Consider the following 18,525-nt stretch of genomic DNA (forward strand, 5'->3'; position numbering starts at 1 on the left):
CTTCACCTGGAAATGAAAAGGGAATGCCGCTGGGGAAGCAGCTCGCAGCTGTGGCTCTGCAGCTCAGTGAGAGATCAGGCCCAGGAGAGAGGCCTGAAGGGTTTTTGTTGTGATGAAAAATATAAATCTCCATATCCCTAAATTGGGAATATTTCTACAAATTCTAATTGGTGTCTAATTTTGGCTGCTGACTATATCTTTTGGTTGCTGGAGTCCTCTAGCCAGACATCATCTGGCTGCATTCCTACTTTGCGTCCCAGTAAGTCTGTGAAGTTTTGTTCTCCAGACAGTCTGTAGGGTCAGAGGGCGGAGTGACAGGGGGACAGCCTGATCACAGGGGGCTGGTAGCTGTGCAAGCTCCTCTGCAGGATGGGCAGCTGGGACTGACAGTCGCCCTGCCAGGGCCAAGGAGGGAGGGGTGGGTGTCCCGGGCAGGCTCTGTGCCCCTAACGCGTGCCCCTTCCCTGGGGTCACGGGAGGCTTTAGCCACTGCGAGCGAAGGGGCTCCCCCGGCCAGCGTGGGAGGGAGGCACGGCCGCAGCACGGACACCCAAAGAACAGTTTGAAACAGTTGGAAGTGTTCTTGTTCGCAATTAATGTGGCTTTATTATTAATGTGTTGGGCTCCTCTCTTGACAGCAGTTAGTTACAGAGTGTTTCACATGGAAATGGGCAAAAGGACAGAACTCAAGGAACTAAATTCAAACAGAAACATGATGCTGAAGAAAAGAATCAGTGCTCTGGTCTTAAAACATTTAGCATAGAAGAAGCTAGGAGCACAAGTTGCCATTTCAATACAGTTAAGACGTTCACTTTTTTTTAATTATAGGTTTAAAATAGTATTTTGTACTTATTACATACAGGAAGATTATGCGTTGTTGCCCACATGCAGAAACAAGCAAAAGCAGAGTTCAACTGTTTCTCTCCATAGTGTTGTATAACCTCTGGCTCTGGGTGGGTTCTGCTGGCTCCTGCAGGCTAAGCAGGGTCAGACTCTTTACAAATTGGTATTTTTACAAGTCTTTTTTCCCCATAGTTTTTTAAGATGGGGTGGGAGGGAGGGAGGATGAGGGGAGTAAGACAGAGAGGGAGGGAGAGAAGCTGAAGGCAGAACAGTCTGCCACAAAAGACTAAAAATAAAGTGTGGAGCCTTGAGGATGGGGAAGCGACCTGGTGTGGGGTAAAGCTGTCCCAGCAGCAGAGCTGCGGCGGGCAGGAGCGCAGCACGCGGGGCAGGTGTTTCACTGGAACACGTGCCCGTGACCACGCTCCTGCCTGGAGGACACAGGCACCTTGCAAAGCCTCACTGTTACTGCTGCTTAGTCAGAATTGCTTCAAGTTTAAAATTGAGAACACATTCATGTGTGGGTCTATCTAAAGTTAGTGCATTAGCTTTTACACCTAGCCACGCTCGGCTCCGGGGCCCCAGGCAATGAGGGTCGCGTTTGTGCTGCGGCGTGTGGCACCCTGCGCCCGCGCTGCCGGCAGCCTGTCCCGCGGGCCGGGGAGCCGGGAGCTCCCCAAAGCACTGAAGGCAACCCCCCCCCCCAGCAGCGTCTGGGGGAGCAGGAGCAGGCGTGTCACTGCCTGCAATTGCTTGCTGTAGCCAACATTCATGGCCGCTGACCCCATCGGGTTACAGAGAAGGACATTTATTCTTCTGGCAGACACACCATGATTCCATGGTTAAAACGAATACAACACAGGGCAGGGATTTGCTAAACCCCTGAGTAAGCTCACATGCTCCTAACAAGGGCTGGCTGCTCCCAGGGGAGGGCTGCTAGCCTCAGCCTTTCTCCTGCAGCTGCTGGGTTTTAGACACAGCCGTGCAGGCTGCAGGCAGAGGCCCCTTTGCTGCCAGCAAGTCCTCTATAGTCTTTTTATGTTGTTGTTATTGTTGCTTAAATTGCAGCATCTACATATTTGTACTGAGAAACCTCTGAACTGCCACTAAGAGCACATGGTATCATGTTAACATGTATAAATTAAAATATTAAATCCACACAAAATGCAGCTTAACATCAAAAAATAAATATATAAATTAAATGCAAAATAAACCATTTCCCTAGAAACTCCATTTTAGTCCTAGGAGCAGGTTTCTAAGCAGCATTTTCTTTATGTCAGCTGCCAGAAAACTATCACTGAGCCTGAATTGTCCCAGGCAAGCACAACACAGGGTCCTAGGATGCTTATTATGGAGTCAGACCTCGGCTCAGGGCCAAGCACAGTGGGTGACACAGCAGATGGAAATACCTTTGAGCTGTATGTCAAGCTTGGCAGCATTGCTTTCTGTCCTGCCTCTCCTTCCCCAGAGCACACCCTACTGCCTCTCTCTTTGTCTTACAGAAAGATAAAAGCCATCTCTGTGATAAGACCCCTTCCCATGCTCTCAGCTGCAGCAGAGGCTCACCGGTGCTGCAGGCTCCATGCGCCTGGGCACTAACGCTCCTGGAAAGGGTCTGCACGCCGAGGAGGCTCTGGGCGGCTGCTCGGGAGCAATGATGCACTCGTGGCACACAACTACACTGCTGCCAGGATGGCCAGAGAGCAAGGGCACGTGCCCATAGCAGGTGTGCTAGCAACGGGCTGCGAGCTGCAAGGTGGGCACAGCACAGTGCTGACAGCACCTCGTCTATGCTGGCAACAAGAGTCTGCACGTCCCTGCCACGGGTGTGGAGGAACCAAGAGCAACTACACTTACTAAACTACTTTCCCCGAGTGTTTTTGGAAGGGGGTTCTCTTTCCTCACACCACAGGTTCTATTCCCAGCATCCTGGACGCTTAGGGGGACAACAAAAAGCTTGAGCACAACTAAGAGCCTTGGACCACTGGCATACAGACAGCGAGGAAACTACTGCTGCTGCTTGCAGAGCTGGCGCACATCAGCTGCCCCGGCCAGCCGTAGCCTCGCAGCATGGCCTGCGGGTTCATCGGCTGCCTCACCACAACCCTCAAGAAAGCCTTTGGTTTACAAGGACAGGGAGGTTCCTCATGCATCTTAGGCCAATAGCAGCCAGGGTTGTTTCAGCCCTTCTGCTTTACAGGGGCTGTAGTTGTGCGTTTGGATACTCTTTGTGTGACTCAGGCAACAGCCCCTCTGTGCCTCCCCCGTCACACTGCTGACGTGCAGGAGTAAGTCGGCCACTCTGTGTGTGCAAAGCTCAAGTTAGCAGGTTAGGAATGTGCTCTTCATAGCAAAGAACAACAGGCTGAACCCTCCTCTCCCACCACAGTGTCCTTCATCCCAGCTCCTTGAGCATAGTGAGCAGGTCCCGCAAGATGCCACAACCAAATACTTGGGACAGAAACCTGCAGAGCTGGCAAACGGTGGTCCTGCCTAGTTGGGAGTACAGGTCCCCTTGCTCACACCACCACCTGTATGTTCAGATGGAAGAACGACCTTCACTGTCGTGTTGCAGTTGGAGGGTTTCACCTTCCCTCATCTCCTAGGTGCATTTTCTTTGCAAATTAGTTTTCTTCTCTGCCCCCCTGCCCCCCATGCACTGTCTACATGCAGCAGCAGCACTTCAGCCCTCACCAGAAATACGAGGTTCATGGTGCTGCAAGTTAAATGGCACGGCAGCCAGGAAGAGAGTAGAACAAGCTCTCACAGCAGCAAGGCAGCCAAGATAGTCTACAGAAACTGTACAGGCAGCAGAATAAAGCAGGGAAAGTGAAAGTGCCCTTGGCCTGCACCTGCTCTTGCACAAACTCTTAGCTCAGTCCAGAATATTACAGAGCACTGCACTTCGTTCTCATGGCATCCAGTGCTGAGCTAGATGGAAACCCGATTGCCTGACAAATGGGAACCATGTAGAGGACTAAACCAGAGAAGAACTGGACTGTGAGTAGATGGTGTCTCTGATGTTGCGTCGGTGATTGGAGAGTCAATGGATGAACGCAAATTGTGGGAGATTTAGAATTCGATCTTACAGGCTGGGAAAGATTCATCCTGCATCACAACAGTGCTGCTGCTTGCCAGTACCATGATGTTTAGCTCCTGCTGTTTCTCATGGGTCTGTTGGTACCATTCTCGTGTCACCTCAGTATCATGTGTTGGGATCAATGTCACCTGGGAAAAAAAAGCAGCAGGGATGATTGTCTGAGAACAACTGCACTGGCAAGCAATGCCCATAGGAGCTGAGGCTAAAATTTCCCATTAATTTTGGAACACTGTACCCTTGGTACCGCTTGTTCTATTTAATGTCTTTCAGACGCCCGGTTCTCGAAGGCAGAGCTGGTGCTTTATTTTATGCAGTACCAGCACAATGGTGCTTTGAGCTGGCTGCAAACTGGCAGTGCTAACACCATAACGATGAAAAAGGCTGCAGTGCAGGGCAGAGCATCTCTGTGGAGCTCCAGAAACAGCCTTAGAAAGATCCCTCAGTGTGAAAAGGAACAGTGCTGAGTATCACTATTAATGGCTTGATACTAGATTTTTTTTAATGTGCCTGTTGACCCAATGTGCAACTCAGGGACCTTGAAATCTGAGGCTGCTTCGTCTGAAAGAACATATACACTTTCTTGCACCTGTCTTCAGAAAGAGTGCCCACCCAGGATGTCCTGCAAACCTGACTAAGCAAGAACTATGACACATAAGAACACTCTGGTTTAAAAGCACTAATAAAAAGTTGCTATCAGACAGATCTCCAGCAAGCAAGGCTAGCGACAAACGCCACTGGGTGTGGGACACTGATGACAAATCAGACGGTGATGGTGCTTGTTTTCGCTTGAGATAGGGTTGTCCTGCAGCAGATAAGGAGGAGTGTATGATCTCTAAATGCTTCCTCCCCTCAGAAGGACGTGGAAAGGAGTACATACCTGCTTCCACTCGCACCATTTTGCGGGTGTCCTCCTTCTCATGGGTACAAGCAGTTACTGTTCTAAGATTGGAACCTCTTGGTGTACTCCCTCTGGGTACGTCTGTGACACACCCCTGCTCCCCCATACTTGTGACACAAGGAGCATCACACACACTCCTTGGCATTTCCATGACCTACCTGCAGGTTCTCCCCCCACTGAGACTTCCCTTCCAGGAGCGCATCCAACACTGCACGGCTCGGTTCTCCGTTGGCTGCATCATTCCCACTTACAACATAGTACGATGCTCGAACCCGCTTGAAGAACTCCGGGTCTGTGTTCTTTCCACTGCAGTGGTTGGGGATGTATGCCAAGTCCACATAGACAGGCGGACCCATGGGCACCGTCAAACTGCTCTTAGGACTACTGGAAGCTTTGGAAAAAAGAAAACAGAGGCTATCAAAACTCTTCTGGAAAGGACAAACACTCAAATTAACACTGAAGGACTTGAATTCCAGAAGGGTTTTTCCCTGCAGCTGCAGCAAAAAAGTTAAGATTTATCCAGGCTCTGCTGCTCAGAGGTGACCTGGGTGCATTTCTGGGCCAGTGCTGTCACAGCTCTTGGGAGGGAAAAGGAGTTCTGCTGTTCTTTGGGGAGGGACTGGAAGGCTTTAGGCTCAGAAGCCTTTCCTGGGGAAAGGAATCCAAAATCTCCATTATTAGCTTTTGCAGAGTTGCCCCAATCAATATTTAGTCCTAATTTTTGTTGTTTAATAACCTACATTTGCTAAAGAAACCTGTTCTGATGGCCTTTAGATGCTACCCTAGGGTATTACAGTAGTCTTTCTGGAGGCTCCATCCTGGCTTTCTGCCATCCCTGTGAATCGCTGCTGTTCCAAGGACTCTATTGTTCTTTCCTATCGACCTTTTGTACCTCTCTTCTTCATTTGCTGCTGCTTGCATTTACAAGATGAGAGATGGTCAAACAAGAGTTGTTCTACTCAGCAATATATATGCATATATATGCACACAACCCACAGAAGGACTGTTCCTTCTCTCCCTCCTGCTCTCTGGGGAATCACAGAGGCCTTGGTCCTCTTTTTCCTTCCATGTATACTATCTCTGGGTAGTCTCTTCTGTGAGCAAAAAGCCATCAACTACTAGCATGGACAACTCCTTGTGCTGCCTGGCAGCTACACAAACAAAAAGTCCCTGCCTGTCTCAGCCAGTCTAGTCCTCAGCCCCAGCTGCTCCATGCACAACCCCCACATCCCGTTCTTTGTCTCAACCCTCCCTTCGGACTCCCGTACCCAGGCGCTGCATCGTGCCAGTCCTTTCTGTGTAGCACTGCTGACATGACCGTTCTGTGCAGACACTCTGGAATGCCCTGGCGCAGGCTCTCCCTTGGCTGTACCCTACGTGCTTGTCAGCGGTTCATCAACGTCAGCTGGCCCAGCCCCTGGTCAGCCCATGTCCCTGTGCAGAGCCCTCCCTGGCCTCGCACCGTGACCCCCTCACTGCCCCGTCCGCCGCTTCCCTCTCGCTCCGCACTACACTGCGCAGCCCCTTCTCCAGCTGCTGGCCTGCCCACCGCCCCTGCTGCCCGTGACACCACCTCGTTTGCCTCCCCCGAGCTCTATGTGCAACACACGCACACGCAGGGGCTCTTCTCAGGTCTCCCCCCTCAGCTGCTGTTGCTCAAGAGTTCCCTGTAGCACCTCTGCAAACCTTCCCCACTTCTCCTGCTGTTCCCTCTGTGCCGCAGCATCTGCAGTGGGCGTCTGCTGAGACCGCAGCACAGCAGCCGAGGTTCAGCTTCCTCCATCCCCCTGGCACTACCCACCTGCTGGCTCCTGCCCCACACCAGCGTCAACGATCCAGAGCAAAGGATTAGTATTTGCTCTGTCTGTAAAGTGCCTGGCACTATGGGGTCTCAGCACGGACAGGGTGACGATGCAATGCTGTACCACCTAATACTGGTATCAGCTGGTAGGATACCAGTAGAGCACTGGTCTCTGTGTGAACACTTGGCCAGAGGCCCTAGGCTGTACAGGCACTTGGGGCTGAGTCCCTCTTTCACACCTTTATTTAGGGTGAAAAATTATTAAAAATCTCCCTTAGTCCCAACAGTCAGACTGCCTGGTCAGTGCCCTGTGTGCGGTACTCAGATGTGGGAGTTCCCATCCCATCCCATCCCATCCCATCCCATCCCATCCCATCCCATCCCATCCCATCCCATCCCATCCCATCCCATCCTTGCTTAACACTCCAGAGGAAAGGACGTATCTGACCACGGCGGTGTCCTGTTATTCTAAGTGACAGCTTTATCTCAGCCCAGTGCAAGGCACTTACCCCACTCACAGGCTGAGAAGTTGCCACCTCTTTTTAAAACACATGCGTATTTTGTCCTTCGATTGCTGGCATTTCTTTGACAGCACCCACCTCTAAATACCTGCTGCCTCTCCACAGATGTAGCCCCTGGGTGGAACTGAATCTTGGCCTATGAAGTTCTGAATTAGGTCTCACAGGTCTGTCTCTCTTCAGAGGTGGTGGCATTCGGTTCTACAGAGGTTGAGAGTTCTCCTCAAGGCTTTGATCTTTTTAAGTGATTTGTGTGACAACCTCTCTACCTTATCGCTGCTTATGACTTTTTATGCCTGACTGGGAAGTCCTGTTCTCTGTTCTGCTACGTTTAACCCAGTACTTTATCTCCGTGTTGGACCTAAAGAGAAAATGCGTGCTCAGGGAAGAATTTCTTACCAGGATTTGCTTTGATGCCATTAACAAGGTTCTTGCCAGGGTTGCTGTGACTACTCCGGGATAACTCATCCTCTGTGTGAGGAGGCTGCACCAGCGCACTGCGTGGTTTGGGCTTCTCTCCTCCATCTCTCTCTTTTTTGGCAGTGACAGATTTTGGAGATTTGTCCGACGGCTGTTTCACAGGAGTGGGTGATCGTTTCCCTTTCACATCTAATTTTCGGGAAGGCGAGGAAGATTTGGGTTTGCTCAAAGGCTTCCTCACACCTTTGTTCTTTTCTTTTACGTCTTTCTTGGAAATCTTATCAGTTCTGCTCATGCTTTGCTCATTTACCAACATATCAGGGTCTACCATGCAGACATCAGGGTGAGGAGGATGGGGATGGGGATCTACCATTGGAACAGGCTGAGGATCATGGCTGGACCTTGAACTGGCATGATGAGCATTCCCAACAGCTTTGTCCACTGGGAGGAAATCGGCATCTTCATCCGAGTCCATGTTGGCATCTGCTGTGATGGACGGACATTCTTCTGTCTCAGGTGGGACATCTGAGTCTGACTGGGAGGTTCCAGAATCACTCACTGACGTCGGAGGGGTTTCCTCCACTGTGGTACTTTGCATGGGGCTACCACCAGTGTGGGGTGGTCTTCCTTGCACTGAAGGATGACCATCCTCCTGTGAGAGGTCACTATCTTCAGAGAGCTCATGAGGGCTTGGGTTGATGAATGAGGGAGAGAGCTCTCCCTTCCTGTGCTTGTAATCATATGAGGAAAATTTCTGTCCGCAGTCAAAACTGCCTCCTAAATGTGGCTCCATCTCGTGGGAAGCATCTCCATGGTCCTCTGTTTTCCCACCTCTCTGCATATCTGGGAAAAAGGGCTGGAAACTGTGTTCAGGGGACATCAGAGAGGAAGGACGGCTCTGCCTCTCTGTGTCCTCTTTGCTTGTGCATGGAGAAAAACTGCTGTCAGAATCAGGACATGTTTTTTCATCTTTTGCCTCTGCTGCATGGTACGTACTTTGGAAGGCTTGCAGACTGGTGCTCACCTCTGTTGGACCATTGGCTGTGGTTTCATCTTCATGCTGATGATGAGGAAATGATGTCAACACATCAGGGAGAGATGTCAGTGTCATCAGCTGTTCTGCAAACGGTGCCTTCTGCTCTGGACTGCTTACACAGGGTTGCTGTTGTTTCTCTGCAGAGAATGGTGAGGGCTGTGAACTCTGGCACTCCTTTGTGCATGGCAACATGCTGTCACCCGTGCCACTTGTGAGCGGAGAACCACGTTCTTCAGCAAACACAACGTCTTTGGTTTCAGCTGTATGTGCTTTCACAGCACTATCTGGAATCTGTGGAGACACATCCCAAAGACTCCTGGTACCTGGTTCCGCTCCTGCACCCGTGTATGTGGAAAGCATATGGGAGTAGAAACTTTCTGCTGCAGTCGTTATCACAGGAGTGGTAGCTTCAGATGAAGGTTCCTCTGACAGGCTGGAAGAGTCGTCTTTCAGCTGCTGTTGGGGCACGGACTCTCTTTCCACAGCTTTGGAGAACAACTTATCTTCTTCATACGGACTCAGTGGTGAGAATTTAGTAAAAGATGAGTCAAGGCTGCTGATTTTCTCAGAAACCTCCAAGTACTCATCTTTCTTCCCCTGGTCTGAGAACAAAGCGCAAGGACCCTTTAAAGCAAGAGAGATATCCCCTAAACGGCTTGCTGAGGTTTGCTCATGTCTGAACATACTGGATGTTTCCCTCTTTCCCAGCAGGGAGCATTCAAACCCAGAGGAGCCATCCATCCCTCTGCCCTCTGCTGCTGGGCCTGTTCTGTATGCCTCTCTCTGCTCTCCAGAAGCAGATTTCAAGTATGTGGCTTGCTCTTGGCACTCCGAGACCACCGCTGCACTTGGGTAATCTGACACAGAACGTAATTCCTTCGTGGATTTTTCAGCAACCTCTCTCTTTTGTGAAGAATCTTGTCTTAAATGGCACATTTCTGAAGCCTGCTCATCTCTGCCTATGTCTGGCAGGTCACTGTAACCAGCAACATACGTCCCCACAACAGTGGCTGATGCAGTTTTCCTACTTCCATATTCCTCTTTCCACCCTGGGTCAGAGGGTGAAGAGGCCGTAGAGCTGGGTGAAGGGGACTCCTGACGCTTGCTTTGCACAAGGGGTTCTGAGGCGTGAAACTTGTCCCTTGCCGAGATGTGCGCATAGACTGTGCCTGCAGCTTCCACGGGGCTCTGCAGCTTAGACTCCTTCTCAGATTTCTCCTTAGCGCCTTTTTCTAACTCTGAGTCACTCGTGCTTTCTTCCCCCCGACCTGCTTTCTCATAGTACGTATCTTTGGGACTTGGGCTCTCAGATTTCAGGGACAGAGAGAGCTGCTCCTGCCTAGACAAGATGATGTTCTCATCCGGACAAGCAGCATCAATATAGGCAGCTGATTTTTCTTCATAAAACGTGTCACTCGTGTCTGTGGGAGAGGCAAATGCGGTGCTTGCAGAAGATGGGTGCAGTTCAGAGTCCAGTTCTTCTGGCAAAGCAGGAGACACCTTCAGTTTCTGCTGTCCTTCACATACCATAGGCTTATCTATTTCAGACAAGGGCAGGTATCTTTCATGGATGTCTGTATAGTCAAAGGCTGAATCTGCTTTATCTTTAGGGGATGCTGGAGATGACAACTCCTTCTCAGCAGAGGTATAAAGGCAGGACTCCTCCTCCTTTGCAGAGACATGAAAACTTTGACCTTTTTGAGAGAGCAGTGCTGTTGCTGGCACCTTGTCAGTGTGACCTGGGCTGTCTGCACCCTTGGGTGTGAAGGGGGACGGTCCAGCTCCAGACACAATTATCTGCTCATAGATGTCAGCATACTTGAAACTTCTTTCATCAGGGTAGGGAGTTGGTTCTCTTTCTTCTTGCTCTTGTCTTATAGAACTGTCATCACCTCTGGGTCTGCAGACCCCTTCCTCATAGGAATAAGGCTCAGGGGAGCTCCTGGAGAAGGTCTCTGGGGGATATGCCACTCGGCTGGCAGAACCCGCAGCCTCAGCAGTGGCAGCACTGCTTTTCTGACAAGGGCCTTGTCCTAGAGGAGAGTGTGCACGCTGCGCTGACACGGCAGCACTTTCTTCTGGGGACGCTGCTATATATTCATATTCTGCTGGTCCTGTGGATTGCAACAGAGTAGATGCTGCTGTCATCTGCTCTTTTCTTGCTGCAGAGTCATAAAGACCCTCAGTGGATTTGCAGTCACCCTCTTGCTTTCTATCTGTCTTGTATTTACAGTCTATTATTTCCTGACACAAACCACTGATGTCTGATTTCTTCTCTGTGTCCTTCGATGGGACTTCCTCCCGTAAAGGCGGCTTGCACTGATCCAGCACATAAGGCCTTTCTGTTTCTGGTGTTGTGTCAATCTCCTTTCCCAGAGTGGGAGCCGTTACAGACAGGGGAGATGCTGTCAGTGCTTGGTCTAGTGACTTTGCATAGATATCTAGGACAGCTTTTTCCTCATCATCTAAGTAGGAGTAATCTTGTTTAGATGTAAACAACAATTCTTGCCTTTCTTTGTTTCCAGTTAATGCTTTGGCCTGATTTTCCTCACCAGAGACATATTGAGAAGACAGAGGCGAACTTTCCGTTTGTGTCCTTTCTGGGAGAGTGATGTCAGCAGGAACTATTTCCACTTTCTTTGTTTCTGATGTAGGTTTGGCACTCTTCTGTGTCTCGTCTTTGTAATCGCACGATTCTGTCTTTAAACATTCTGCTTCTGCTTGCAGTAGCACAGGTTTGTCCTCAGCATGACAGAGATCCTCACCCTCCTCACTGGGTAACTGCCCTTCTCTTCCAGTCGCTCTTCCTTCCTGAAGATACCCATATGCAGAGCCCCATGCTTCACTTTCTGCTCTTCTCCAGGTTTGACTGCCAGGCACTGCAGGAGACAGGATCTCCTCTTCTCCCATTTTAGGAGGGGATTTTTTTTCATATTCTGGTGCCTCATCCAAGAATGTGCTCTCTCTCTCTTTATCATATCTCTGCCACCTTCCCTGAACAGGGATCTCCTCCACCTCTTCTGGAAACCACACTTTCTTCTCATAACTTAAATCTTTCATGTAAAAGTCTTCCATTTCTGGAGATTTTTCTTCCTGAGCTTCCTTGAACCTGCAAGATTTTACACCTTCAGCAGAAATGTGTGAAAATGTTTTATCCTCAGTTGGGCTAGATTCTGTAAAGTGTAAGCCCTTCGCATCTGGAGATACTTCCTGAGAGTCCAAGCCTGCAGTTCTTCCCCTAAATGGGCCCTTCTCTGCTGCAGAAAATAAACTGCTGTCATCTGGAGACATTTCTTCAGTTGAAGTATCTCTGGGTGATGTGTCTTTAATTGAGCTACTTTCTGGGCAAGGAAAAGATTTTGACACTTCTTTTGTGAGTTCTTTGGCAGAAATTTTCAGTGATTTTTCATGTGTAGCTGGGCCCTGCTCTGTGAAATCCATGGATTTCACAGCTTCTGAAGGGAATTTGTCAGTAAAGTCAGACACAGTTTTCTCTTTTGCAGGTATCTCTTCTGTGAAACTAAGAGACTTGATGTCTTCTGAAGAAATTCCTTTAACAAAAAGGTCTGAAGATATTTCCTTGCTGGGACTCTCAGTGAGAGAAATAGATTTTGTCTCTTCTGGAGAAATGTCTTTAATGGAAACATGAGAAGATTTTTCTTCTTCTGAGCTGTCTCCTGTGAAATACAGCAGTTTTCCTTCTTCAGTAGTCACTCCCTTAACAGAAATATCTGAGGATTTTTCTTTACCAATACTTTCTTCTGCAAAAGAAAGAGATTTGGTTTCATCTGGTGAAAATTGTGGAGATTTGTCACTTTCAGATTTGCTTCGGCTTGTGAACTGTGGAGGACTGACATTTCCTAGAGATGTTTCTGTGGTAGAGAATGGCTCAAAGGACAAGTGTTTTGAAAATTCCATTAAACTTTCTGTCATGGTTTTAGTTCCTTGCTCTTTTTCTGGCTCCAGAAACACATCTGTGCTGGGACGGGACAGCACGGGATGCTCCTCCTCCTCCCCTATCACCACTGTGTCCTGCTTGTGGTAGGAGAGCCAGGGCAGCTCCTCCTTCCCCACTGGTTCTTCCTGAACCTCCTCCTCAGGAGACACTGGAACATCACTGCCGAAGTCCAGCTTGTGCTGTACAGATTCAGGCACTTCTTTGTCACGTCTGTATTTAGCTGCAGATACCTCGTCTTCTCTGAGAGGTTCACCCTTGGCTCCCTTCACCACCACAGAAGTTTGGCCTTCCAATTTCTTGGCAGCAGCATCTGTTTCTTTTTCAAATAGATCTGAATCTACTGTTTCTAGTTTTTCCTCCACTGGAGACTGGTGGAAAGGTGTGTGTCCTGCACTAGTGGGGCCAGATGGGGTGGGAGAAGCCATTTTGACTGTACTGTCATCAGGACTCATGCATCGTTCTTCAGCCTCTGCAGAGTCAACCTGGGAAAACGGTGTTTCTTCAGTGGATAATGGCAGACCAGAAGTCTCCATCACTTCTGCGGGAACACTGATTAACACATTATCAGGACATACTTGATGAGCGAAAATGGGGGCATCGTAATGCCCTCTGAGTTTCTCAGGCATTTCAATATTTGGAGTCCCATCTTCTTCTTCCTCTTCATCTTCTGCCTCTTCATGAAGATCCTTTTTTTGAGCTTCCAGTTTTCTCTCGCCTTCTGCTAATGCATGGAAGTCTTCGGGGGGTGGAGATTTAAAACATTTGTCTTCCTCCAAGGATGATGTGGGAGAGATTGTGCCAGCAGAGGGAACGTAGTCGAGACCTTGGGTTGCTTCAGTCCGAGAGGAGGGCATGCTGTTTACTGTGTCTAGAAGCAAAGAGCTTTTCCCAGTCTCTTCTGTTTGTGGTGCTGTTATAGATGCAACAGATTGATCTTCTGCTACTGAAGTTGCAAAAGATGAAAGCTTATCACATTCTGTAATGGAGGTAGCAGAGGATATATGTTCCTCCTCAGCTAGAGGTGCTGCCACAATGTTTGTAGGATATGCCAGGATCTCAGACTCCTGGCCAGCATAGCCCTTGGCTGAAAGATCAGCAGTAGGCATGGCCTGTATTCCATGTATTGCTTCAAAAGAGCCTGGCTGGTCAGGAACAGAAATGTCATAGGCATTGACATCGTACTTCAAGTGTGGGATCCTCTCTTCCTGTTCATCATGTATTTCTTCATCAGAAATGGTCTGCTCCGTTTCTGAGTAGCCTGGGATAGTTTCATCTTGGATATATGAAACATGTTCTGCTGTTGCTCCTGGTGGGACTGGCAGACTGCTCAGATATGACTCTTCCTTTGTTATGTTCTTTCCATGTAACTTGTTTTTCTCATCCATGTCACTGAATTCTTTTTCCTTTTCTGTAGTGGTAAATATTTTGTCCTCCCTCTCACCCTGATTCAGCTCAGAGAAGTCTCTATTCTTTTCCACCTTCTCCTCTGCCTTCACGTGCTGTTCTTCTTTTTCTTCCAGTTCTGCCTTTTCTATCACATCTTCTCTCTTTTCCTTCCCACTCTCCTCCTGTGCTGCTGTCCCCTCAATATACTCTTCACAAGTCTTTGTTTCGGCTTCCCTCTGTTTTCTGTCCAAAGAGATTTTCTCCTCTTCTTCCTTTTCTTCCCCTCTGAAAGCTGATGACCGAACACCCTTTGCTAAGATGTCTGTCTGTGATGGTACCTGTTCTTTGTCTGGAAACAGCTGAACTTCCCTGTCCTGCTCAGCTTTTCCCTCGCCGTATCTCATGTCACCATTTTCATCTATTGTTGTTCTTTCATCTGCGATTGTTTCAGCAGGACCTGCTCTCAGTTCTAGCTGATGGACTGCCTTTTCCTCTGCTGGTGATTCTTTTTCCATATCAGCAGTAGTTATTCCCTGATCAGGAATGTTTGTTTTCAAAACCAGATCCACTTCAAGGCAACTCTGAGCAATCATGTCCGCAGAGTCTTTTATCTCTGTTTCAGGTACTCTCATAATCTTATCACTAACCTCAACATCAGACATTTCTTGAGTCACCTGCAAGGCCCCTTTCTCCTCATGCTTCAGTTCCTCAAAGTCCTTTGTAAGATCTTCTGGTGAAGACAGGACTAACCTCTGTTCAGCTATGGAAGGCTCTCTCTGCTCCACCTGTACAGGTGCCTTCTCCATTGGGGACGTCTTCAGGTCAGCAGGTACTTCCTTTTCAGGTTTGACTTTGATCTTGTCAGTTTTGAGTCTGCCTGGAACTTTTGCCTTGTATAATGTCTTTCTTACTTCTGGGGTAAATGGTTTTAAGTCTGGTTTAGAAATTTTTTTGGGCTCTGGTTTGGTTTCTTTCTTTTTATCCTCTTTCTTTGAATCTTTTTTTTCCTCTTTCTTTCCATCTTCTTTTTTTAAGTCCTTTTTCTCCTTCTTAATCTCTTTCTTTTCTTTGTCTTTCTTCTCCTCCAGTTTGGATACTTTCTCTTTGAGATGCTTTTTTCCAACCTTGTCTTTTGCCAATTTTCTTTTCTCAGCTTTGAGAGCATCACTTGTTTCTGTCTTTATCTTTTCATGTTTAACAGGTTTCTCAGGAATTTTTTCCGAGTGTTCTTTAACCTTTTTCTCAGTTTTAGCATCCTTTACAACTTCTGGTTTTACCTCCTTAATCCCATCTTCAACTGCCTCTTCTTTCTTAGCTTGCTTTGTCACAGATGGCTTGGGGGAAGATTTAAGACTCTCTTTACTGTCAGTTCTTTGTTTAATTTTGGTCTGCTTCAGCACAGGTGGAGGTATTCCAGAAGTTATATCTTTCTGAGTAGCCACTGGGTACCTCAGAAAATCCAAGTGCTTGAGTTTCTCGAGACCTTCCAGTATCTTATTTTGAGGAGCATTTCCAGGAAACAAAACCCTTACAATTTTCTCTGTTGGGCTAGCTGGAAGCCACACCACTAGGGCTGTGATGGATGTGAGATAGGGGACAGAAATTTCACCTTCTTTTCCATTTGCGAGAATTATGCCAGTCTTTGCTTTACTATTTCCAGCCCATTTCTGCATTAGGAACTGCATTTCTTTACTGTCCTTGACAGGGTTCAGTATGTACATGTCCAGCTTACCCACTCCCATTTTGTGGAAAAGCGTGATGGGTTCAATGGTACTGCTCAACACCCTGTAGAGAGGCTCTGATTTGATGCCTAGTCTGTTGAGATACTGCAGCGTCAGACAGGCTTCTTCGATGCTCCTCTTTACTTTCATGGACGATTCGGGCATCTTCAGTTTTTCAGGAACATTAAAAAAAACCACGCCTAGCTCAGGAGAAATTAGGTTCTTCATCCAGTCACTGTAGTTGGTAGAGCCCTGGGATTGTTCCTCCTCTTGCTCAGCCACTTTCCTCTGCAGCAGCCCATTGATGCCAGGTAGGTTGTCTGCACCAATGTGGGTGAGCAGGATTGAGTCAATCCTATCCAGGTGCCTTACCAGCTTCCAGAAGCAAGATTTCCTGTCAGAGCCACCATCCACAAGGATGTTAAACCCATTGACAGCAAAGAGAGCAGAATCACCTCTTCCCCCAGGGAATATGTAGCAGCAGGGTTTAGAAAGCTTCAAAAAGCCACCTGAGGTGGGTGGCTCCAGGAGATCAAATGGAGACGGCACGTCAACTGTCTCAGAGACATATTCTGCAAACTCAGACACCCCATCCATTTCTGGAAGAACTGGATCAGGATTCAGTTTCAGATTAATAATTTCCTGAAATCGAGGATGCCCAAGGTTGCTCCACTCTCCTTCTCCCAAGCACGACACAGTAAGGGAGGCCTTGATATCCGAATCAGTGTTGCTAAGAATCTGGGTGACCTAATGAGACAAGCACAGATAAAAAAAAGGTCAAACAGAGCTCTGAGACCAATCCAGCACTTAAAAAAAAATAGCCAGTTAGTGCAGAAATACTGAAGATGCCATGAGCACTTTACTGACAGGAAACACTGGGGATAGGTTAAATAGTCCAAAAACCCGTTGCAAATTGATGCATGGGGCCATGTTCTGCTCTCTTGAAATTCTTAATGTTGATGGGCTCTTATGCTTCCCGACTGTTGGGAGTGCACATTGACAAAAGAAAACGAAAGCAGGAACCACCTTGTCCTCTTTCCTTACTTCTTCCTATTTAACCTGAGATATCAGTCCCCGGCTTGGGCTCAAAAATAGCAGTTTCTTTTTGATTTGTGAATTCTAACCCTGAGATGCCCTTTTCAATGCTAAGCATCATTGTCTGAACTTATTCTGGCTCACTGGCTAGTGAACAATCATACAGCACTTTGGGCAGTTTTAGTGCCATCGGGCTTTCTTTTTTATTCAGATTCATTTTCTTTCCTGGGACCTATTTTGAAAGTCGTGACTCCATCGCTGGTATACAGACGGGGTTGGGGACATGCTACACGATTAATAAGTAGAACTAAGGTCAATATAATTTCCAAGGCTCCTTAGAGCTATGCTGAACATATCCCAAGCAAAGAAGCATTAAACCTCAGACTTCCCAAGTATCTGGGATGAGATTAGTACATTTCTTTACAGTGTTCTCTTGCTTAGACAGCCCTTAATTGACTAGTTAGCGTCCAAACAAATGGGTACCAGCAATACATGAGAACAATCAGCCTAAAATAAATGAAGGCAGGCAGATTTGCTGATGTAATTACAGCAACGATATCAATTGTCAATATATCACCAGCCACTCCTGCAGCAACTGCATGTTCCATCAGACAGAGACATTCTAAACATCGGGCACACAACGATCAGGGCTTATCAAAAACGGAGGCAGCGTATCTGTATTGGCAACAAGCACCAACAGAAAGAGAGTTTAAAGCCTCTGAGGACAGCTATAGTACACCCAGCTGAGATAATCAGCATTGGAGCAGAGGTTCGGAGATGTCCTATAAGGCTGCTCTATCATGCACTCTGTGAACAGGAGGGGACATGTTGCCTTACTGCTCACACTCACCTCTGGGTCTGAAAGTATCTCTGCAAACTTCTGGTAAGTGAAGGTCCCCGTCTGCAGGATCAAGTCTCCTTCCTGGTCTGAGCTCTGACCGCAGAGGATCAGTAGTTTGTGGGCTGATGAATCGCACACCAGTGAACGGACCTGTTACCATGAGACAAAGAGTGTTGCAGTCGAAAAATTACCTGTATTCCTCACCAGCACCCAGAAACGCAATCACATGGACAGGCAATACTTACGCATTGTTCACAAATAGCCAAAACATAAGTTTTCTACATACAAGAGAGTAGGTTACTGAAGAGGGAAGACACTGCTACAGCCTGCCCGACACAGCTCCATGTCACATCATAACTCAGATTGAGAAAGTAGGCCAATGCTAAGGGAAAATGTTTGGTGTTATACTGTCATGTAAGAGGCTGGCACATTCAGACTCTCATCAAACCAGAATGCTCAAGGTTCAGAAGCCCTCTACCTTGTTTGCCAGGAAGCTACAAGCTCCTGAGAAATCCTTAAAATCGGGCAGTTCTAAGGCACCAAGTTTTCCAGGAAGCAGCTCATTCCTAAAGGGCGAGCACACAAGAAACCACACACTCGCGCGTGTTTCTTTGTCTAGCAGTAAGTTCTGTCACAGAATACTGGTTACTGCACATATCTTGTTGTCAAGACCACACCACCTGGCCACTTCACCACACCTTGCAGCAGGCTGGCAGCATGTTCAAACTCTCCAGAAGGTGCAAAGTGTGATGATCATGACCTCTATGTCAAGCAAGGGCAGGAGAGCTGATGTGGAGAAAACCCGCTGGCATCTGGTCCTTACCTCAGACACAATGCTGTCCACATTGGGATTTACCAGGATCACTGTCTCCAGGGTGTCACTCCGGTGATGGAGAGTTCTTTGGCCTGGGGAGAGGCAAGGGATTAGACAGGACAGGAGAAGCTGATGAGACAGTATCTGCCTGCCA

The 18,525-nt window shown here is 48.0% G+C and overlaps 1 protein-coding gene across 1 annotated transcript; it reads right to left on the reverse strand.

Moving 5' to 3' along the window:
* Window positions 1-580: 580 nt before the first annotated feature.
* MAP1A (microtubule associated protein 1A) lies at window positions 581-17,653 on the reverse strand. Its single transcript, XM_068410029.1, has 4 exons — window positions 17,567-17,653; window positions 7,560-16,428; window positions 5,000-5,232; window positions 581-4,071 (listed from the first exon to the last, which is right to left on the reverse strand). The coding sequence occupies exons 2-4, from the start codon at window positions 16,276-16,278 to the stop codon at window positions 3,916-3,918; spliced, it is 9,108 nt and encodes a 3,035-aa protein (XP_068266130.1). The 5' UTR covers window positions 16,279-16,428; window positions 17,567-17,653; the 3' UTR covers window positions 581-3,915.
* Between the last annotated feature and the right edge of the window lie 872 nt (window positions 17,654-18,525).

Source organism: Nyctibius grandis, chromosome 11 (genome assembly GCF_013368605.1).
Source record: "Nyctibius grandis isolate bNycGra1 chromosome 11, bNycGra1.pri, whole genome shotgun sequence".
NCBI lineage: Eukaryota > Metazoa > Chordata > Aves > Nyctibiiformes > Nyctibiidae > Nyctibius > Nyctibius grandis.

Bases quoted from the DNA above. Each gene is read 5' to 3' on its own strand.
- MAP1A (XM_068410029.1), bottom strand. From the start codon at position 16,278: ATGGATGGGGTGTCTGAGTTTGCAGAATATGTCTCTGAGACAGTTGAC. The intron at 5,233-7,559 runs GTAAGAAATTCT...TTTTTTCCAAAG, and splicing joins TGGCATCAAAGCAAATCCTG to CTTCCAGTAGTCCTAAGAGC. The intron at 4,072-4,999 runs GTAGGTCATGGA...TTTTTTTCCCAG, and splicing joins AGTGGGGGGAGAACCTGCAG to GTGACATTGATCCCAACACA.